The 21,056-nt window shown below is 44.2% G+C and overlaps 2 protein-coding genes across 2 annotated transcripts in view; one reads left to right on the plus strand and one right to left on the minus strand.

Moving 5' to 3' along the window:
- LOC135390871 (uncharacterized) overlaps nucleotides 1-21,056 on the plus strand; it is a 510,967-nt gene that overhangs the window by 175,443 nt on the left and 314,468 nt on the right. The window lies entirely within an intron of this gene.
- Nucleotides 1-21,056, minus strand: part of LOC135390869 (protein O-mannosyl-transferase TMTC1-like) — a 184,012-nt gene that overhangs the window by 110,038 nt on the left and 52,918 nt on the right. The window contains exon 2 of the mRNA XM_064620818.1: nucleotides 3,894-4,074. Coding sequence (XP_064476888.1) covers nucleotides 3,894-4,074 — 181 coding nt within the window. The remainder of the gene's footprint in view (nucleotides 1-3,893; nucleotides 4,075-21,056) is intronic.

Consider the following 21,056-nt stretch of genomic DNA (forward strand, 5'->3'; position numbering starts at 1 on the left):
CCTCGCAGAATAACAGCGAAAGAAAAGAGCGATAGGATGAAAGAGAAAAAGAAAACTTGTTAACTCAGTGTCAGCGTCGCTGGCAAAAAAAAAAAAGAAAAGAAAAGAAAAGAAAACTACTGACATCCTGTCGTGCGGATTAAAGTTACTGCCTCTATCGCGAAGAATCGACGAGTAACGCGATGTCAGGTCGATATTTGCGTGTACGGCTCGCCTATCGTCGCTGCTTTCATTATGTAGTGTGAGGCTGCTTTGTAAATGGGAGCGCATTCGAAGCGGGCTCTTTTCATGCCCTGTCCCAGGGGGACCTCTGTTCAGGAATACGGAACGGAGACATTTGCTTAGACGTGTTTTGCCTGTTGTGTCTCGGCGAATTTGCAGGCATCAAGGCGCGCAATTTCTCCCAATGTGCCACGAAAGGACTTTCCAGATTTTCAGAAATTCCGAGTTGTCGCGCAAATGTCGTATGAGGTGAACTCTGAACCAATTGTTCGTCGGGCTTCGAAGTAACGGTGGGAGCTGTTCTGCTCTATCGCGTGGGGATTGCAAATGTGTCGTGGTGACTCACTTACTGGGGCAGCAACGGAAGCTTTAACTTGTCAGAGCGTACAAATTTAGCGGACGTGTCTGCATTGGTATCGCTCTACGTTGAAGACCTGTGTGTGGTTTCTGTGAAAATACTAGATGAGATTTATTTCATTTTCAGCTTTGGTCCGGTTCCTCTTAAAGGCTATACCGTATTCTTTTAACAACTTCACGATATGTTACCGCACGGAGCCAGCTGCTGTTCAGAATAATTGTATCTATTATGTCTCCTGGTTTGCTGAAAACAGGAGGTGTACGCCTCTTTTGGACACATTATGCAAAATGCAAAGTGTCCAGAATAGCCGGATGCATCCAGTCCGGTGGGCCCCGGGGCGCGCAAAAACCACAGCATAAAGCTCCGACATTACAAGTTTAGAAGTAACATGGTTTTGCTTTGATTTTTTGATCGTTTCTTAATTTTTATGGAAAGAATTCAGACACAAGAGCTTATGTATTTCCTGTAGGCGATGAACAACCTGTTACATAAATTACATTTCAGAAGAACTATATGGGTATGTTTCTCCTGAAAGTGGTCTATTACTTAATTTGTTTTTAATTAAACAAAGATGTCAAATTGTCCTTCAAAACACTTTTCAGTAGAAGTGTCTTCTTTTTGGACTCTCTTTTTTTTTTTTTTAAAGAAAGGGTTTAGAGGTAAATCCAAAGGGCAATCAGCGTCCAAGATGCGTAAGCACATACACGCAGTGAAGCTTTCAGTTGTTTATTGACACAAGCTTTCGTGCAGAACCTGCACTTCATCAGGTGAAAAACAGGTGACGAAAGGGTTCGTAAGATTCGTGGATTCGCAGAACTTTCCTTGGATTCGGATTTGGATTCGGGAAATTCTGGACTTGTCCCATCTCTAATTTTTAACCACCGATATAATATTGATCGTTAATGGACCACCTATGCACATATTATGCCGCAACTCGAAAGTGGGCTGCATTATAAAGGTTCGTTTCCTTTCCGAACATGTGCCATACCTGAGAGCTGCATGCGAAGCCCTCTAGCGGATCCTTTCCTCATCTATTGTTCAGAGCGTTCAGCATTTTCAGTATAAGGCAACAACTCTCATCCCCCATGCCTGACCACGATGCTCGCCGCGTATACGAACGCCACTCAAATATCTTCGCTCCGTCTTCGCGAGGCCGCGGTGAATTCCGAAGCACGTCACTTTGATGGGACTCGAATCGAGGTTGTCTTCGCAGGAGAACAGCAGAGTTTTGCTGGAGAACTTACTCTCCCTCGTACGTAGTGTACGTAGTGTGAGATTGGATACAGAGAAAAATACGTGCGGGATGTAGACTGTGTGTTTGATGTTTTTGTCGCAATGTGTGCTTGAGGAGGTTTGGGTTGTGTCGTGAGGATTAATGTAGCAGCAAGGTTTGAAGATGACCACATGTAGGCAACAAGTAAGGCTAAATCGAATATCTCGTCTTATTTTATTAGTAAGTATGAGACTCGCGGTATTGACAACGGTACAGTTTGTTGCTTTATATCGTCTTGTAAGATTTTCCCAAAGGAGGAGGATTTCGTTCATGAAGAAGACCGAGAGACACGGACACAGAAGGACGAGACACGCAAGTTCTGTGTCCGTGTCTCTGGGTCTAATTCATTGATCTATACCAGCTAGCCTGCACCCTTTCCCTTGTTTCATGAGGATTTCGTTTTTCATAACTATGTAAAAAATAAAAATAAATAAACATTCTAACCTAACCAGACATAAAGAGAACGTTGTGTCTATTTTAGGGATAAAATTTAACAGCAGGTTGTGGTTGCTTTCATAATCGTAAGAGTTTCAATTTTAGAAATTGTCGTCTAGTTGTTAGCGCTGCGCCGCTTTTGACGCAAACTGGATGAGTTAATGGATGGGAGGAACTAATGTATTTATATAAGCAGTCTCTAAATAAGATGCGCTTTTTCGATGCTTCTCTGTACAGCACAACGTCTGTTGTATGTCTATTAAAAGAGTACGAAGTTGAGACATCTACACAAGCACACATACACACACACAAAAAAAAACTCTCTTCGCTAAGTAGTGCCGCAATGCGGTTTTCAGTTGCCCCTCAGGGCAATACACAAGCGACTACACGTAAGGAACTCATTCCCATTTCAAAGCGCAACAAAAGTTAAGTTCTTCTCTCATACCTTAATGCCTTATACGAAGTGACGCAATTCGCGGTGGATTTCAGCAGCAGTACTTGGCAGAAAGGAAGACAAAGATGCAGTTTTGTAAGAAAAATGTAGAGAGGGCTTAATCTAATGGGCACAGGACGCACCATAAGCCATGCTTAACGGAGACAACCTGTTTAAAGGCAAGACGGGCATAAGTGCGGTGGAGCTTTGGAACTACGTCCGTCGGCGTTTTCATTTTTATTTTTATTTTCACTTCATGTTTTGTTTCTTTTTCGAGGGGATGAACATGGAAGTCGGCGCGTATAAAGGAAAAGAACTTGCAGAACGACTTTACAGATTAACGTTCTCTCTTGACGCGGCTCTTGTTTCTTCAAGATGGGTTTTTCTTTTATTTTCTTATCAAGTTACGAGTCGTGCGAATAAAATATACGGCAAAGTTTACAATTAAACAGAAAATGAGAAAACGAACCATTGCGTTTCCGACGTTTATTTTGAGCCAGTATTGAATGAAAATGTAGTGTGTGTAGATTGTGTACGGCATGGCAAGACCACAAACGAGACACATTGGACCTGTAGAGGACGATGGTCTTCCTCTACACGAGTCCCGACCGGCGATGATGGAATGTCACGGAGAGGCGATGACCGTGGCCTATCTCCATGGCCGCGCCGGTGGAACTGTGAAGCTGGTGCTCCAGGCGCGTGTTCATCCTCGTCGTTGTCCATCAGCCGCCACATCACTCCCCCCTCAGACGCGGAGCGGCGATAAAGCGGAAGATGTCCACGACTTCACTTGAGGAGGGCAGCAAGGGCGACCGTGGATGACGTGCACGGTTGAACGGGTGCATGGTACGGCACACGTTGGCGACATGTCACATACTCGTTGTGCAGGATAGGAGCGGAAGAAGACTGATTGCACATGGCGGGATGTACTGCAGCGAAGTAGTTGCGGACACGGAACCATACAATTTGCTTAGTACGGGCCTTATAGAGCGGATGAGAACTCTTGTATCTGCAGGCGCTTTGTTGGGAATACTATACTTGTTCTCATTATTCGTACTGATACCCCCCCCCCCCCCTTTCACGCAGCTCGATGTGTTTTCGCTAAATTCCAGTTCATAAACGTACAAAGTCCTAGCTACTGCGACCAAGTGCATGAAGTAGCATCTACTTACGGCTTCGGTGTGCACAGGATGAGCCGCGAAGAGCAGGGCCGACAGCGCGCTGGGGCCCGCTGTTAGACCGAGGGCTTCCGAAGCCACACGAGCGACCAGGACGCTGCAGGCTACGTGGAGGGCCACGTTCACGCCGTGGAAACCTCGTACTTCGAGGCCTCCCGATGCATAGTGGTTAGCCCTGCGGAGAATAAAGCCAGTGGATGTGAGGCTGGCACGAGAATAACGTTGACAAACACTCGAAAGGTTCATGGTTATCCTCAGGAATGCCTGAGCACTCTTTTAAGTATACATGCGCATCTCGCTCCGGCATAACGGTTGCCATGACTTCAGTTTATCAAACAGTGATCATGCACTAGACCAGAACTTCACTGCGTAACGCTTCTTTTAAATTTCGTGTCAGCGCCACGAAGCAACCGTGGCTATATGAGCAGCACAGCATAAAATCCTGTGCACCAACTGTTTCGCCGAATGACACAGTTAGCACTACTGATTTCAGGAGAATGGGGCTTACGCCTTTTTGTAGCGATTAGCACGTGTCCAAATTGCCACAAAAAGGCGTCTGCCTCCAATTTTCAACAAATGAGAAGTCATGTATTGCAAGGTAGACGAGAAGGATGACATGGCGCAAGTTCCAAGTTCCTACTCCAGTATGACAGTCACCCCCAACAACAACAACAACAAATAAGTAATGATCATGTATAGTGTATCAGCTCAGCACTATATTTTCGGTTTTGATCCACCAAATCACTATACCACGATTCAGTTTATGCATTACATGGTACAATACAATGTTTTGCTGTTCACACGTAGCCTTTATGTCGTTGACTATCCGCTTCTTGCAGTGGAGTTTTTCGACCAGCTGGAGCGCCCTCTACCAGCCACGTGTTAACATTTGGGTAGTAACTTTTGGGGTGGCTCCCCTACTTTCCTTCGGTTAGACGTGTCTTGCTACATGGCATCCACTAAAGCAAAGCTTATTACAATCGCTCAGTACAGCGCACCTTTATTTAGTGGCTCTAGGTTAGACAAAGTTACACTGCGCGTTCATAATTTTTTGTAATGAAACATGTATGAGACGCGACAAGCTTGCCAGGCAAACCCCGCCGAAATAAAGGAGGAGTCGAATACTACTTCCAATTTCTCCCGTGGATTCGATTTTTTTACGGTTGCTGTTTCTTTTTATCTATTTATTTGTTTTTTTTTTTTTGCGGTTTTGCGGTGGGTTCTATTTTTTCTGGTTTCTGACGGATGGGTTTGATGTTCTCTTTTGATACATTCTTCTTGGAATTCGAGGGTGAGGCGAAATTGCGGTGCTACACGGCCATCCTTATAGGAAGGGGCCGTAAAAAGTAATATAGCATGTTTTAGCATACCGTACACTCTAAATCGTTTTACACCTTAACGGGTGTAAATCAAAATGTTCATGGCGCACACCTTTTAACATGGAGGAAGGAAACACAGGAGCGGCCCTTCCAACTTTTTGCCATTGAGACGGGCGTGCCAGCTTCGCACTGAATTCTGGGATGCTCCTGTCTACCATGTGACCGCTCACGTGACCCCAAGAGCATGCGCAGGCCAGCTGCCAAAGCAGACGACGGGAGTCGTGATTGTCTTGCGGTTCAGATATCTGCATTGTGATGAACGCCGCGCGTCCAGTTTTATTTGTGTGTGTTCGGAAGTTTGCTCGGTTTACCCTTCTACTGCAATGCCGGTCACGGTCAGCAGGACAAGCACGTAGGACCAGAAACATCATTCGTGGCAGCGACCTTTGTGTGAAGATGCGGCCACGTTTTGTGTGTTTGTTGCTGAAGTGGTAAAGCATGCGAGTAATCAAACTGGTACAACAATGGAGGAAATCAAATGAATCTTAAGCTGTAGCACAGCGTCCGTTTGTAAGGGAACGATTCAAGATGACTCTCACAGACAAGAGTACGAAACAACCGATCCAGTACGTACTTACCAATGAAATGTTATTCCCGTGACAGAGCTGATTTCTGTTGAACGGCAGCCGCAACCGCGGTAAGAACACGTTAACAAAACGTTGTTTCCGCAATGGTGCTCACATTTTAAGAGTAAATGAGTTTGGAAAGGCATAAAAGCACAGAAAGGAGCACGAGCAACAAAGCGTTGCTAAATCGAAACTTGGTGGACAGGAAGTAATGGCGGTTTTGACAGGAGCGACCGCCAGAGGGGTCCCACGGAAATCTGTTCGAAACGGCCGCTCCTGTGTTTCCTTCCTCCATGCCTTTTAAGGTGTATTTGAACACCCTCATGGCAATTGGGGTGTAAAGGGTATAACGCTGAATAAAACTGCTGGGTTCGTGGCAATATGCTGGTAACTGTGTGTTCACAATTACCAGCATATTGCATATAATCACATTGAGGTCCATATATGTATGCACATCAAGGTGATTAAATGTGCGTAAATGTAAACATGTACAGCCGACAAACAGACAATCAATGTATGGCATTGGCAGCTGTTCATGGCAATGAAGCATGACAGCTGTCTATAGCCTTTCGTGAAATTGTAGACCTTCTCATGAGCAGGCACCTCCCCCATGTGCATTTTAATTACTTCGAACGTTGCATTTATTCGTTTCTTCAAGGATTTGCAGTGTGGTACCCACAAATATCTAACCCCTGTAAAATGCATTACATTATTCATTAACCGCGACTCATCAGGATGTTTGGTGCTCTCCTAGCTCTATGGTGTATACGTTTCGAAATGAAACGCTAGCATTTTAAAGATGTTGCTAGAAAAACTCGAAATTTTAAGAACGTAACCCTTTCATTAGCAAGAAGACATACATTTTATCAAATGTATGTGTGGTCGCAACCCTTCATCAGAAATGCCACATCTACTGATGGTTCCAAGGCGATACTACTTGAACATGCCCCAGAAGCAATTCAGAGTTACATTCATGACCGTGGTATTCACGCAGAATCTATAGTCTATGTGAACGGTGCAGTTGGTAATGATAACGCATTTGCTGTTGGCCGTGTTGTTGCAAAAGAACCTTCCGAGGAGGACTTACCCGTGTTCGTTGAGATTGCAGGCATATATGTTATTAACTCTGATACCATTTTTCTCATACAAACATTAACTGCAGTTGAGTATGATGAGCACTCTCATGTATTTGTTCGGTCTTGCAATGAGGAGCAACGTGTTTTAAGAAATTTAAGCACTATCTGAACAGATCTTCTAAATCTGCATGGTATATTATATTACTGGTCTATATTATCTGATGGTAGACGTGTTGTAAATCCACGTCATGCACTTTTGTAATGTAATTTCCCGTTCCCTGTTGTTGTATATATTTACTTTTGTTCATGTGAACGAAAATAAACATACTCCCTTTATACACCCGGGCGACACACTTATGACCATATTTCACCTGAGCGTGTAGTACACCATCGTTACACCCTCAGGAACTTCCAAAACAAAGTTGTAGGGTGTGAAAGGGGTGTGATCTTTGTTAATACACCTATTTCACACCTTTAAAGGTGTGAAACGATTTAGAGTGTACGCTGTCGCCTTTGCGTAAGGGACAGCATCTTGGTACTGCACAATGCGCAAAGCCCTGCTTATGTCGTGCGCGAGCAATGAACCACCAACGCTGTCCCTTATGTGCGCAAAGGCAACAGCGTACGTCATATACTAAAACTCTCTATTAAGTGTGCAGCAAAATAGGCGGAAATTCTCCCCCCTCATTACAGGGCTTTCTAAATGACAAGCTAAAAATGACCCTACATGATATTAAGGTGTCGTCATGTCTACTGTTCAATGAAAGAAGGTCTAAAAAATGCTGTGTGGTTCTGAATTTCAGAAATTTCATTTTTGTTTCGAACGTTTCTGCAGAATGTACCCCCCAACCCCTCGCATAACCATAATTCCATACCATACATTACCATACCATACCATAACCGTTCAACCATAACATAACAATTAAAAAAATCGACAACTACTGAGAGTATGAGATTACGTGCGTGCGGAAATAGAATTTCGCAAAAGCCGACTATTTTGGCATGGTTCCAAGCCAGCACACATTGCGACAATGCACCGGGACATCTTCAGCACTAGTCCAGTGATGTGCATTCACGGGTCCTTGACCCTTTGACAGCTCTACTTTGTAAAAAAAAATTGTCCAGAAAGTTCATGGGCCAGAAACCGTATCATAACAACAATAAACAACTTTAGCTATTTCTAAGGCCAAGTATACAGCAGGAACGACTGCAACACAGCCAAATCGTGTAGTCAAAGCAAGCGAGGATACACACCCTTCACTACTCAACATTTTGCACAGCGCCGGTAGGGGACATACGACGCTGGCTCCACCTGCGTGGTGCAAGGAGCGGATAGCGTATACAGTCAAACTCATTTATAGCGAACACCTTTTTAACGAAAATACCACTACAGCAAATTTTTTTTGCGGTCCCGCTGGAGCCCTATAGGTCCAATAATAGACATCCTTTTTACCGAAAATACCTTTACTGCATTTTTTTTTTTTTTTTTTTTGCTATCCCCTGAGTTTCGTTGTAAAGGAGTTTGACTCTATATATTATGTACAGCTGGGTGCTTACGAATCCAAGGCAGGAATCCCGTATTAATTGACGATTAACGACCAGTTATCTTATTTAACTCACCGACGATTCGATAAATCGCTTTGTAACTACCATGGCGTCGTCTTCCGACTGGATGTTGATTAACCCGGTTTACCTATACAACGCCACGCCCAGACTACTGATCAATATTTCCATCTTAACCACAACGTCATGTATCATTCAATGCGAACGCACACACAATACACAGACTAACTTTGGACTAGCCCTTTCTTTTCGCCCGATCGTTTAGCCCGATCGTGTCAGTACAGGCTGCAGCTCAGTGTTGCGCGTCGTGCAGCATTTTGAGTGAACCAATTCAATAGCGGAACTCGTGAGAAATCAATGCAAGCATAGCTCCACGAAAGATTAAACCCAGATTGGCCTTGCCGTGCCCACTTTCAATAATGGTACCGGCGTGTGTGATTGATTAATTGATTCGACATCCGTTGTTGTAGTCGCCTGAAGCAAGGCTTCAGAGTATACTGTTGCTGGCAAGCGCATAGGGCTCACTATCTGGACAAAATATCCCTAATGATCTGACATAGGATATGCGCGACGAAAGGACATTAAATGATAACATTAATGATATTCGGAAGTGGAAATACTGGAAATTCGTTTTAAATACGCATATTTATCGAGCTGGTGAGCCACGAATTGACGATGCTGAACAGGTATCAAGTATGGAACTGAAGAGTAGAAATGGCAAGCGAATCTGGTTTTATCTGAGATTCTGAAGCGCGTGCAAGAAATGTCAATTTTGTGTCTCCCAAGCAGCAACGTAATATTCTCTACCGAGGTAAATCATTTCGATGAGTACTCGTACCGGGCGAGAGGCGAGCTGAATACCTCATGTGCATCGATAAGAGTGGCTTCATTTTGGTTCAGCGGAAGGAACATCGCACCTGTCACATCAATGTAGTCGGGGCCCTTGCAGCAACAGTTAACTTTGCTTCGAAGTCCATGAACGTGCCATGAACAAAACGCGTGCGCCTCCAAAGCAGTCTTCGTAATGACCAAGTTAAAAGTAACTTGTAACTGTAACTAGTTATTTTTTGTAATAAATATTTACAGTAACTATAGCTACTTTTCTGCAAACGTAACTTGTATTGTAACTAGTTACCTTTTCCAGTAAATGGTTACAGTAACTGTAGCTCCTTTTCTGCAAAGGTAACTGTAACTAGTTACATTTTGCAGTAAATAGTTACAGTAACTGTAGCTACTTTTCTGCAGAGGTAACTTGTAACTGTAACTAGTTGCTTTTTGCAGTAAATGGTTACCGTAACTATAGCTCGTTTTTTGCAAAGGTAACTGTAACTAGTTACAGTAACTATAGCTACTTTTCTGCAAAGCTAACTTGTAACTGTAACTAGTTGCTTTTTGCAGTAAATGGTTACAGTAACTATAGCTCCTTTACCGCAAAGGTAACTGTAACTAGTTACATTTTGCAGTAAATAGTTACAGTAACTATAGCTACTTTTCTGCAAAGGTAACTTGTCGCTGGAACTAGCTGCTTTTTGCAGTAAATGGTTACAATAACCATAGCTCCTTTTCTGCAAAGGTAACTGTAACTAGTTACATTACGTTTTGCAGTAAATAGTTGCAGTAACTATAGTTACTTTTCTGCAAAGGTAACTTGTAACAGTAACTAGTTACTTTTTGCAGTAAATTGTTCAGCGCTGTTCTGCAGGATGTCTGCATGGCCGAATAACCTACCTGCGAAGGCGATTCATTAATTGAGAAAACAAAAGTGACATTCATGGCAGCTCTAATAGTGTTTTTGTGTAAAACGATGTGTGTCCAATAGAACAAAGTAAAATGAACACACACTTGTACATTACTAATGATAATAATAATAATAATGACACCTGGAAGCGCTACTGTGTTGCAGAAGCGCCTTGTGCAGACGACATTTTCTTTCTCAAAATGAAATATGGCATCACGTCTCAATCTCGGTAATGATGTCGATGTTTCGCTTTTCTCACCCGCACTTTATTGCGAAGTGTTCCGCGATAAAAACGACTCCGGTCGTAAAACTTTATTGACGCGCCATTCTGGACCAAGTCAGGCAGCAGTCGTGTGATGTTTGCTGCCGACGGTTGCGTGACAGAAAGCCTCTGTTGGCACGAGTGATTAGGACATAGGAAAACGGCCGGCATGCCCACATTCAACGCTCGGGCAGTGCAGCGATTGCCGCTGTGTCCACGGGGGTCTCGCTCACGTCTTCCTGCGCCCGTATGTGGAAAGTGCGTTTCTTCTGCAAAATACTTCTGCGTTCTTTGCGTAACGTTCGTAACGTTTACTTCGTGAATGGCTGAAGGAATAGAACCGAAGTTGAGTTTCGCTGGAGCGGCAGGATCTCTCTCTCTCTCTCACCTTCTTTCTCTCTTTCTTTATCTCCCTTCACTGGTCTCGGTTGACCAGTTACTTCGTTACTTTATACAGTCAAACTCCTTTACAACGAAACTCAGGGGACAGCAAAAAAAAAATGCAGTAAAGGTATTTTCGTTAAAAAGGATGCCCATTATTGGACCTATAGGGCTCCAGCGGGACCGCAAAAAAATTTGCTGTAGTGGTATTTTCGTTAAAAAGGTGTTCGCTATAAAGGAGTTTCTGTATACAGTCAAACTCCTTTATAGCGAACACCTTTTTAACGAAAATACCACTACAGCAAATTTTTTTGCGGTCCCGCTGGAGCCCTATAGGTCCAATAATGGACGTCCTTCTTAACGAAAATACCTTTACTGCAAATTTTTTTTGCTGTCCCCTGAGTTTCGTTGTAAAGGAGTTTGACTGTATAAACTTCATAATACACATAAACTTCGTTGCTTTACATATTACGTATTTAAAAAAACGAAAGTAGAGCATGTACTATTCTCAAGGACTTTAATTTCATCACCGTATACTGTTCAACCGCTAGTCAACTGATAATTGCATCGCACTCCGTGAAAGCGATACCGTGAAGTGAACTACGAAGATTAGTAGGGTAATGTCAGCCACTGCAGAGGAACAGGCCTATCATGTTTTCGTGAACATTTCGATTTAATTTACTAAAACTCGCAATATTATAAATTTCAGAGCGAACCATCCGCCAGCACTGAGCGCGCGTCAACTGTGTGAGAGATCCTCATAAAATTTGTTTCACTTCCGAAAGATAGATTATCTGTCAGATGAGAATAAAACGTCCCTGTTACGATTGCCGTCCAGAATTGCAGACATCCGCACGCGCTGTAGTGCGCTGGACGCGCGATTTGTCATTTTAATGATACCGTGACGTGTCCTTTCTCGATGATTCCTCCCGTATGGACGGAGTAAAGCTCACATGAGAATGTGTTATTTAGGGATGCATAATGGGAAGGAGACCTTTGTGCTTTTGGAACGAATAACCGAAAAGAACTATCAAACAGGTTTAAAGAGTATTTACAGCGTTTACAGCGAGTGCCCGGACCCGAATCAAATCGCCTCTCCAGTTGGCTGCCCGCCACCTAGCTGACCCCAGTAGAAGCACTCAATGAATGATAGTAACAGCAGACGGCAGGTATATTTCGCGCTGACCCGAAAATGCCGCAACTTCCCTTCGTGTGCGATGAAGTTTCCTGGCTTACAGAACTCAAACACCAACTGCACTGCTCGACCCTGCAGTGCGAAAGTACTGCCGAGAAGAATATTCAATGTCGAGAAGGGAAAAATATACTATCACAGGAGCGGCGGGAACGAAGACAGCAGGAAATGACGCGCGTTATGTTATGGCGGATAGCGGGTGAGTTCACTGTTTCGGAGGGGTGGAAGGGTGCGCTGTTAGCGACACACATTGGCAGTTCCGGTGTCGCTTGGGTGTGTCTGGGAAGTGGAAGCTACCGCTGTGTGTCGCTAACAGCGCACCTTTCCACCCCTCCGAAACAGTGAACTCGCCCGCTTCCGCCAGCCGCTAGGGTGTTGCACCGAAGAAAAATTACGCCGCTCGCGTGTTCCCTAAACTTTTGTCCCAACCTGTGCAAGTTTTGAAACGTGTCTCGTGGAGAGAAGGCATAAAGCAGTGCTGAGTTTGAGATCGATTATAGAAAAAAAAAAAAAAAAACATCAAGCAGGACGATTTATTCATCGGCAATCATTCTTTTCTCCGCCATCTTGAGGACGACTGGAGCGCCTCTATAGGTAGTCGGAGAGGCGAATAACTTTCCTGAAAAGTTTCGCATTATCCCCAGATCTTGCCCACACATTTCTGCGCTTGCGTTAAAAGAGAACAGAGAGGATGACCTACCTACAAAGCAAGCGAAAAACGCAATTTGTCCGGATTCGCACTAACTGAATGCGTGGGTGGATCCCCTCTGTTACATCTCCTCCGTCGTTCTTCCCGCGTGTTTCGTTTTTAAGCGTCTCTATTTGCATTCCAATTAAGTCGGGTCGAGAACTTTAGTTAAAGTCTCGGAGGGAGAGAGCTTAATTTCACGCTATGCTCTTGTCAGTCCGAGAGAGACAGCTCCATTGTATCTACCAGCGGTGGTGAATGCTAGCCGGTGTCTTTGTTCTAGTATTTCGTTTCGAGGAAAGCGACTGTATTGAAAGGAACGTACCAAATGGAATTTGTTTTGTGTTATACGCAGATATCGAAAAATGCAAGGAAAAGACTGCCTTATTGACGACCTGCTTCCCTACGTCGTTGATTACGTAACGCCACCGCGCAAAGCATGCTGGTCGGCATTATCAGCTCGACCAGCCTATCAGCCGAGGCATTTTTCTGGCTTCTTGCCCACCACAGCAAGATATAACTTCGAACTGGTCGTCTCGTTACGTCACATGTTTCTAAACGGAGGGTCGTCTCTATTGACGAAAGTATGCATCCAACACTGCGTGCAGGTATAACTAGAGCCTTGTATTTTAGGGTAAAACCCGTTTTCACCCCGATTTGCATCATCGTCACTTAGGGTAAGATCCGGAAACTACTTAACTCGGCAAAGGGCCAATTCAAGCACTTATACGGACACTGCGGCATGCTAAGCACTGCACACTCAGAGAATGTCTGTTTCCTACCTTCGCTATCTTCTGTTCATCTGAGACGTTAGAAGCGCTCCTTTTTATTTTCGACCAGAAAATCTGCTTTTCCGCCCGATATCTCCCGATTTTACGGCTCCAAAAATAAAACCAAATTTTTTACGTCCGGTTTAAAAAAACACACACATAAAACCCGAAAACACAAGGCCCTATGTATAATACGGGGAACTAACGTGCCGCGAAATGCTCACTGAATTTTGTGGCATGTTCTTTCTGCATGTGACGCAACGATTAAGTTTTATAAACCTGGAAGACTCGACTGCGTCCAATAATAGATATTTTTAGGAAACCGTTGATAACATTGCTTGCGTCGAACAGTGTCAACCGAACCAATCAGTTGATCAGTTTCTGAGTCACACATGACTACGATTGGCTCCGATAGGCATGCACGATAACCTTACCAACGGTCTGCTAAAACTGCCTAACGCGGACGAATACGGTGCGTGCCCTGTCTATTCATTCCCCAGAGCACTCCAACGGGAGATACGGGAAAACGTCATAGATGTCCGCTACCACGTGCTCACTACAGTCACTAAATAGGGAATTTAGTGATTCCCTATTCCCTATACTCTAGTGCGCACGATGGCTTCACATCCTGTCTTTTCGTGCTCTTTTAACCATCGAGAATATCCGGCTCATCCAATGTAGCAGACGACAGAGTCGATGATGTCGTATTTCGTCGTCTGGGGAATTTTGGGGACATCGTTCACGTAAGAGGTTCTGAGCTTGAGCGGAAACGTGATGGCACTATAAATATTAGGGAGTTTTAGGAAAACGTAGAAGTGTCTCGATAACGTTTCCGAAAACACGATAAGCCAATCGCCTGATTCCTTTGGAAAGGCTGACGTCACTCTGCTGATATCTGATTGACTCACTGCGATACGGAGTCAGAATCGGAGGGTGCCTATACGATTCGCTAAAACTCCCTATTAGCCGAAAGCAGCCCGTTACGTAGTCGTCTTCAGCCTAAGGACGGCATTTCGGGTGCACTGTTTTCGCCACATGTAGTTAACTACCGGAAGAAAACAGTAACGTTCGATGTCTCGCAGGTCTCGAAGGAGTTACATTTCTCCATTAAATGGCACGAGAAAATATTATGAGGTTCTCGTTTAGCAACCGTCGTGCCGTCCCTCGGTCGAACTTAAAGATGACTAGTGAATAGTCGACGTTGCTTAGTCGACCAGGGATGGGCAGTATTGAAATACATTGTAACTACAATACTATTTAAAATATAAATGCATGTATTTATATTTTGTATTTAAATACAGACTCGAAAAATGTATTTATAATTATATTTAAATATCAATTTTCGGGTATTTATTCTTGTAAAAAGTTTATGAATCTCCTAAATAGCGTGCGACAAAGCATTTTAAATGGCGAGTTTCTCACTGTTGTTGCGGACAGCGATCGCGGATACCCGATCACCTTGTTGTACGAAGCATTTTAGTCAAATTTAATACACAATTAATACAAGCATACAAGGTAATACAGTCATTTGTTCATCGGCACCTGTGGAGATGCTGTTCTCTTTGCGAATCTGATTGTATGGCCGAACAGAAGATGCCTAAAAGATGCGGTCATCGAGAAACCTCTAATATTAAAATCGTCACGATAATCTAACAAATAAATGCTATTGTTCCTCGCTGATTTGTTGTTGTGATCATCGTTATTTCTGCAATTCCAGATGACATATCTTCCTCACAGTATTTATGGTAGTAGTTACAGTATTTAAATACTACGGTTGAAAAGTATTTATCGAGAGTATTTAAATACCCCTTTCAATAAATTATTTTGTAGTTATATTTAAATTTAAATCAAAAAATGTATCTATGCCCATCCCTGTAGTCTACTAACCTGTATTGTCCAACTTACTCAGTCAAATCCAGCGGGCTGACCTCATTCTTTACTTTTGCCGCTTTAGAAGCACACTTAATCAAGCTACATTTGAATCAATACACGACACTTAACATTTTATGGCGTCGTCCTTCCACGCGTTGCTTCACGAAGCGTTAATTTGTCTCCTCTAGTTTTAATGCAGACCCTGCTCCGTTCTTTTGTTTTCGCCACCTTTCTCTGAAAGGACCCCATTCATTATTCGCTCTCCGCGTTTATGTGCGCTTTTTCGAATGGCAGAATTACTTTGAGACAGTCCCCAGTGCCTAGAGAGAGAGAGAGTCACACATAAAGACAATGCGTATATCTGAGCTTATCTTCCAAGAAAAACGCCCCGCCTTAGAAAGTGATAAAAAAGAGATTAACGAGAGAAACGGGAGAAGTTCGGCCTTCGCAAGCTGGATTAAAGAAGTATCTTTGCGCGTCACGCGAATATGCAAATGAGCGTTGAATCACGGTCTTTTGAGGTTGCTTTATTCGATACACCATCGTTCTTTCTCATTTTACTTTTTTTCTCGTTACTTTCATTATATACGGTTACTTCCGGTACCCTTACAAAGGCAGAAGAGATCAAACTTCGCCCGGGACGAAAGGCGACCCAAAAATCCCCCCAGCTAAGTCGACGCTGTAAGGCGCATATTTTATTATAAGACGCGCGCGCGAGAGAGAGAGAGAGATATTCATCCTTTTCCTTCCTCGTTAGGGTTAGCGAGAATTTGAATCGGCCGAGACATTAATCGGTTTTCCTCTCTTTTCCCATTTTTTTATTCTAATTTATCTACCCTTTGCGGCGGGGAGTCCGCTTTGCATACATTGTGGGAGCCGTGTCTAAAGGGGTCGTAAGAAGGAGAGAGAAAATAAAATAAAAGTGAAAAAGCTCCCGGGAAAGACGAGAACGATTTGACGCTTTGGGATTAGATGTAGGACGAGTCGAAGTTGTGGAAAGAAATAAGACGAGGGAGTATAATACCCGATCGCCTCCAGGGTGACAGGGAGGGCTTTTTTATTATTATTATTTTTCTTTCAGGGTTACAAAGAGAGGTACCTTAACCCTCATTCTGGTATAAATAGGTGTCGTACGTATCAGATGAAGCCTCGTCGTATATGCATGGGACTTCTTTGAAGCTGTTTTCTTTGTTGTGAGTTCACTGAAGCGTACGTTGACGATAGACGCTCATTTGAGTCGTTGATTTTTGTTCAGAATCTCTAAGCGATTGAAGGAGATAAAGTGAGTTTCGTCGTCAGACCTACGATAGGTCGCGGTCTGCTTGACGCATGCGCCATGCGGTGGTGTACGCTCTCTTCTCGAGATTCTTTCGCCTGCCTGATGTGACGCATCGACAGTGCTTCCCCCTGTCTCAGCCGTGTCATCGCCGTGGCCTCCATCCCAGGCCTCGATTCATGCGTCCGATGAATAGCTCTCACTGGCGTTTCGGGAGTCTAATGAGACCCCTTTCTTGCTGTTATTTCCGGGTTCTTTGTCTGCCTTATATAGCGGCATGCTGCTTTAGGCGATGAGTGCGCCTTGAGACGCCTTGGACCATCTTCGCCGGGAATTTATGCCAACGCTTGCGTTAGAGCATCCGACAATACACAAAACAAAATGGGGATGTGTTCCTTTAACGAAAGGAGCGTCTCACACGTCACGTGAATACGTGTCACGTAGTTAGCGAGCACCCCTCCCCTCGTTGTCCCGTTAGCCGCGTTAGCGATTAAGCTCTCAGGGGGCTTAATCGCTTCATCGTCGTTACGTTCGTTACAAGCTAACGAGTGGCGGGAAATTCAAAAAGGCGGGCGGGAAATTTAAAAAGGTGGGCGCGTGATAAAACACGTGCACGGCGCTCTTCGCGCGATACGTGAAGGCCGTGGTACACGTCACGCGCAATGTGTCACGTGCGCACCTTTTTAAATTTCCCGCCACTCGTTAGCTTGTAACGACCGTAACGACGATGAAGTGATTAAGCTCCCTGACAGCAGAGCTAGTGATTCAAACCTGCGTTACCTCTAAGTTTCGGCTTTCAGATGCGATTACCCAAACCGCCTTGGCGCAGGGATGCTCTTTAAACGTAGGTTTCTCGTTACCGAAAGGTTTCTGATTGGCTGCGACAGAGCGAGACAGGTGAGGCTGAAGCAGAAATGAGGTCTGTGCTCTCTGAGGAGAAGATAGTGAAGATTAAAGGCTGTAAATGGGAAATTTAGGTGAAGGTGGCGGTTGCTACAATTTCCGCGCTAGAAGTTTGCGTATAAGTAGCAGTATAGTGAAGCTTAGGTGATGGCATTTCGATGAAAATGGGAATGTGTGAGAGCTAAAGATGTTATGCTGTTACCCCGTCAAAATATAATTTTTAGTGCGAGCTGTTGGGAATGCTAACGTGATCCTACAACAGGATTGTGTCTTTAGATTGCAGCAAAATTAAACACGGTAATGAAAAGATGTACCAGTGACCGGTATCGAGTTTGACTCTCATTGACGAGGAACAGATATCCGACACAGCTTTACTTCTTTTTAATGTATACGTGAAAGGTGTGCCGAGAGTTTTCGGTACTCTTTCTTTGCATTTAATTGATGTTTGGAGCTTTCCGGATCATTTTGTGGCGCGCGGGTTGTTGTTCAGTGCCCTTGATGTATTTATTAATATTCTGGGGACGTATAACATGCATTGTGCCCCTGCTATAATTTGCGTTAGAATGGTGCCACTTTTGGAATGGTGCTTAAATAAAATAAACACAAACACAGACTTCGTAACACCTCCGTCTCCATAACTCCGTCGTAATAGACAGTCTCCTTTAACTCTCGTCTTTGCTCATTCTCACGCATTATTGGCGCCCACGAAAAAAGCTCTGTGCTTCTGCGCCTTCTATACACCTACGTCTTTGGCAGAAAGAAAAAAAATAGCGCATCAAGAAAGCACACAGTCCTTGTACGAGAGCCAACGACCCGAGACAGAGGCGCCATTTTTCTCTCTCTCTAGCTCTCTCATTCCCCATAGAAATATAACGAGCAGCCTCCACGAAGAAAAGGGGAAGAAGAGACACCCAACCCGTACGCGCGGCTTAATGACGGTGAAGCCAAATGACCATGTCCAGTCCGTCTTTCCCGCTTCTGTGGTATGGGAAGAGAGAGGCAAATGCGCCCCACTGTGCGCCCGCGGTGATAGAGCTCCCCCCGTTATGTCTTCCGCGGCGCAGTGTTGACTTTTTACGTTACAGAGTTTTAGTGTGATTGAGCGCTCCGAGGAACGGGATATACGTTTTATGGAAATTAAGGTTTTTTCGGGGGAGTCGTTCGAGAGGAAGTGATATGTGTTCGTTGGGAAACGTAGATTTTTGTTCAATAATTCGAGCGGAGTTGTTGGTATTCGTGCCCAGAATGCTGTATTTTCTCTGTGCACCCCGTTAGGGTAAAATTAATTCGACAAACATATGTACCTCTACAGTTCGGCCCCTCGTTTGATACTTTTTCTGGAGCTATCAGATGCATTTTTTTTTCGAACCGGTCTCTAATAGACGAGTTCAGGAAATCCCAGAGTGCTTTGCGCCTCTTTGAACTTTGGGAGTTTACTAATACGAAAGAAACGGGCGGCCTCCAAACTGTTCGTATCTCTCCCCTACCGGTCCATTGTCCACGACGTGTCAAGGTCAGCAAAATGTGAAGGATTATTCTTAGTTCCCCCGCTCAGCAATCGCCCAGGATGCAATGCGTGCGCAAAGAGCACTGGGATTTTCGGATGTCGTCTATTCTAGGCATGCCTCAGCCGATCAGAAAGTCAGCCATCCTGCTTGATGCTTCAGCCGAGGTCAATATCATTACCTATTGGTCGTCGTCGTCGTCGTCGTCGTTGATGTTGCTGTTGATGGAAAGCCTCTGAAAGGCACAATACGGGAGAGGTATTTTTTTTTATCCCGCGAGGTGGCCGCAGTTAAAAAAGTAGTGCATCTTTTGTCATTGTGCCAAACGCAATTAAATGTGGTAGCTTTATAGAGCCATCGTTGACGGTGAATTTATACCGAAAGTCTTTTTGAAATGCTATTAAACTTTTGTTGAAAGCTTTTTAATGTTCTGCGAAGTGGTTTAATTTTTCGCATTGTTACTGCGGTTGTTGCGCAATCTCAGCGCACCGTCAGCTGAGTCTGGCGATCACGTGACGCTGGCATGTGACAGGTCACGTGGCCCTACAAACTCACGAACGGACCTACGGATGGCTGACCCTACAAAGCTATGGCTTCAAAATGGCAGAGGCCTGAGCAGTTGACGCATCATGCCTTACCCATCTCACCGAACGACACTTAATATTAACTGTTTAGTCCTTTCGATGCAATGCATATTCATGCGATACCTCGTTCCGGTCTCCACTGACTCGATGAGTAAAGACGCACTGCAGAAGTATTGCGGCGAAGTCTCGCTAGTGCTGTTTGAGCGCATTTTCCTTGAGTCCCTGAGTCAATATGAGTTGATCTGCTTCGGCACCGCAATGCGCATGCAATATCTTTTCGGTCTCAACCGGAGAGAGAGCCTTTCGAAGTTGCTTGCTTGCTTGCTTGCTTTTGGCCGTCGCCACTGCCTAATGGAAGCCACTACGGCCCGTCCTTTGGGGAAATGAACTCTTGTTTGTCCACTTCTCGGGATGAGCGTGTTGGCCTGGATTGGTTCTGGTTCGATATTGCGTCGCAGGATTGGTGAAATACAGAGCAGGGGGTCACTTTGTCGTCTGCTTTGTTCTCTCCTTACCTTGCTCTCGTTGTAAGATGCCGTTCTGAGACCCGCAGAGCAGATCCGGGAAAATATGGAGATTGTTTCTACTGGTGCTGTAGAGTTTCTGCCTTACAAGTCATGCCACTATAAGCACTATAAAACCTTTCTCATATGTGCTTTGGGTATGTGTACGATAAAGCACGACTAACTCTTATACTGTTATTCTAAATAGAAGTGAAAGGAAATGGGGAGAGAGAGAAATATATGATGACGATGATATGTGGAAATGTGATGAAATGTTGGGTGGGAATTTTGGTCTATCTACGCAGATGATATTTGCAAGTTGGCTTCCCGGCATGATGCCTTCTAGTGCAGTGAAAGCACGCTTTACAGGCAATTAATAGTTTTTTTTTTTAATTATTATTCCTTATTCTGACTTTCTTCAATGCAATGTTGTAGGACGTTTCCACGTCTTTCGTGTTACTTGCAGAAGATGCTGGTCCATCAGTCAATTAACTGCATCTGTTTAGTAAACTAGTTGTAATGAGAGCAGCATTAGTTGAGCAACAATAATCAAACATTATCCGCAGGTTACAAAATTCCGACCTTAAGGGAATTTTGTATACATTGTCTTTGAGCCTGCAATTTCCTTTCGCTCTCGCTGTCTGGGTGTGCACCATTGTGTTGAAGAGCGACCAGCGTGGGTTCACCTTAGCTGTACGTTTCCGACTTCCGGCTGACCAAAGCGATTCGATTGGCCTTCAGCTGCAGATGTTGCCTTCTGTTGATAACGGCTCTTCGCCCGTTACCTCGTTCTCCCTTTTTCGTTCTTTCTCCTTCTTTTTTTTTTTTGCGAACACCGAGAAATTACTAAAACACTTTCTTGTTTATTTTTTTCTTTATCGAATTCGCCTCAAAGGACG

This window comes from Ornithodoros turicata, chromosome 4, assembly GCF_037126465.1.
Source record: "Ornithodoros turicata isolate Travis chromosome 4, ASM3712646v1, whole genome shotgun sequence".
NCBI classification, from domain to species: Eukaryota; Metazoa; Arthropoda; class Arachnida; order Ixodida; family Argasidae; genus Ornithodoros; species Ornithodoros turicata.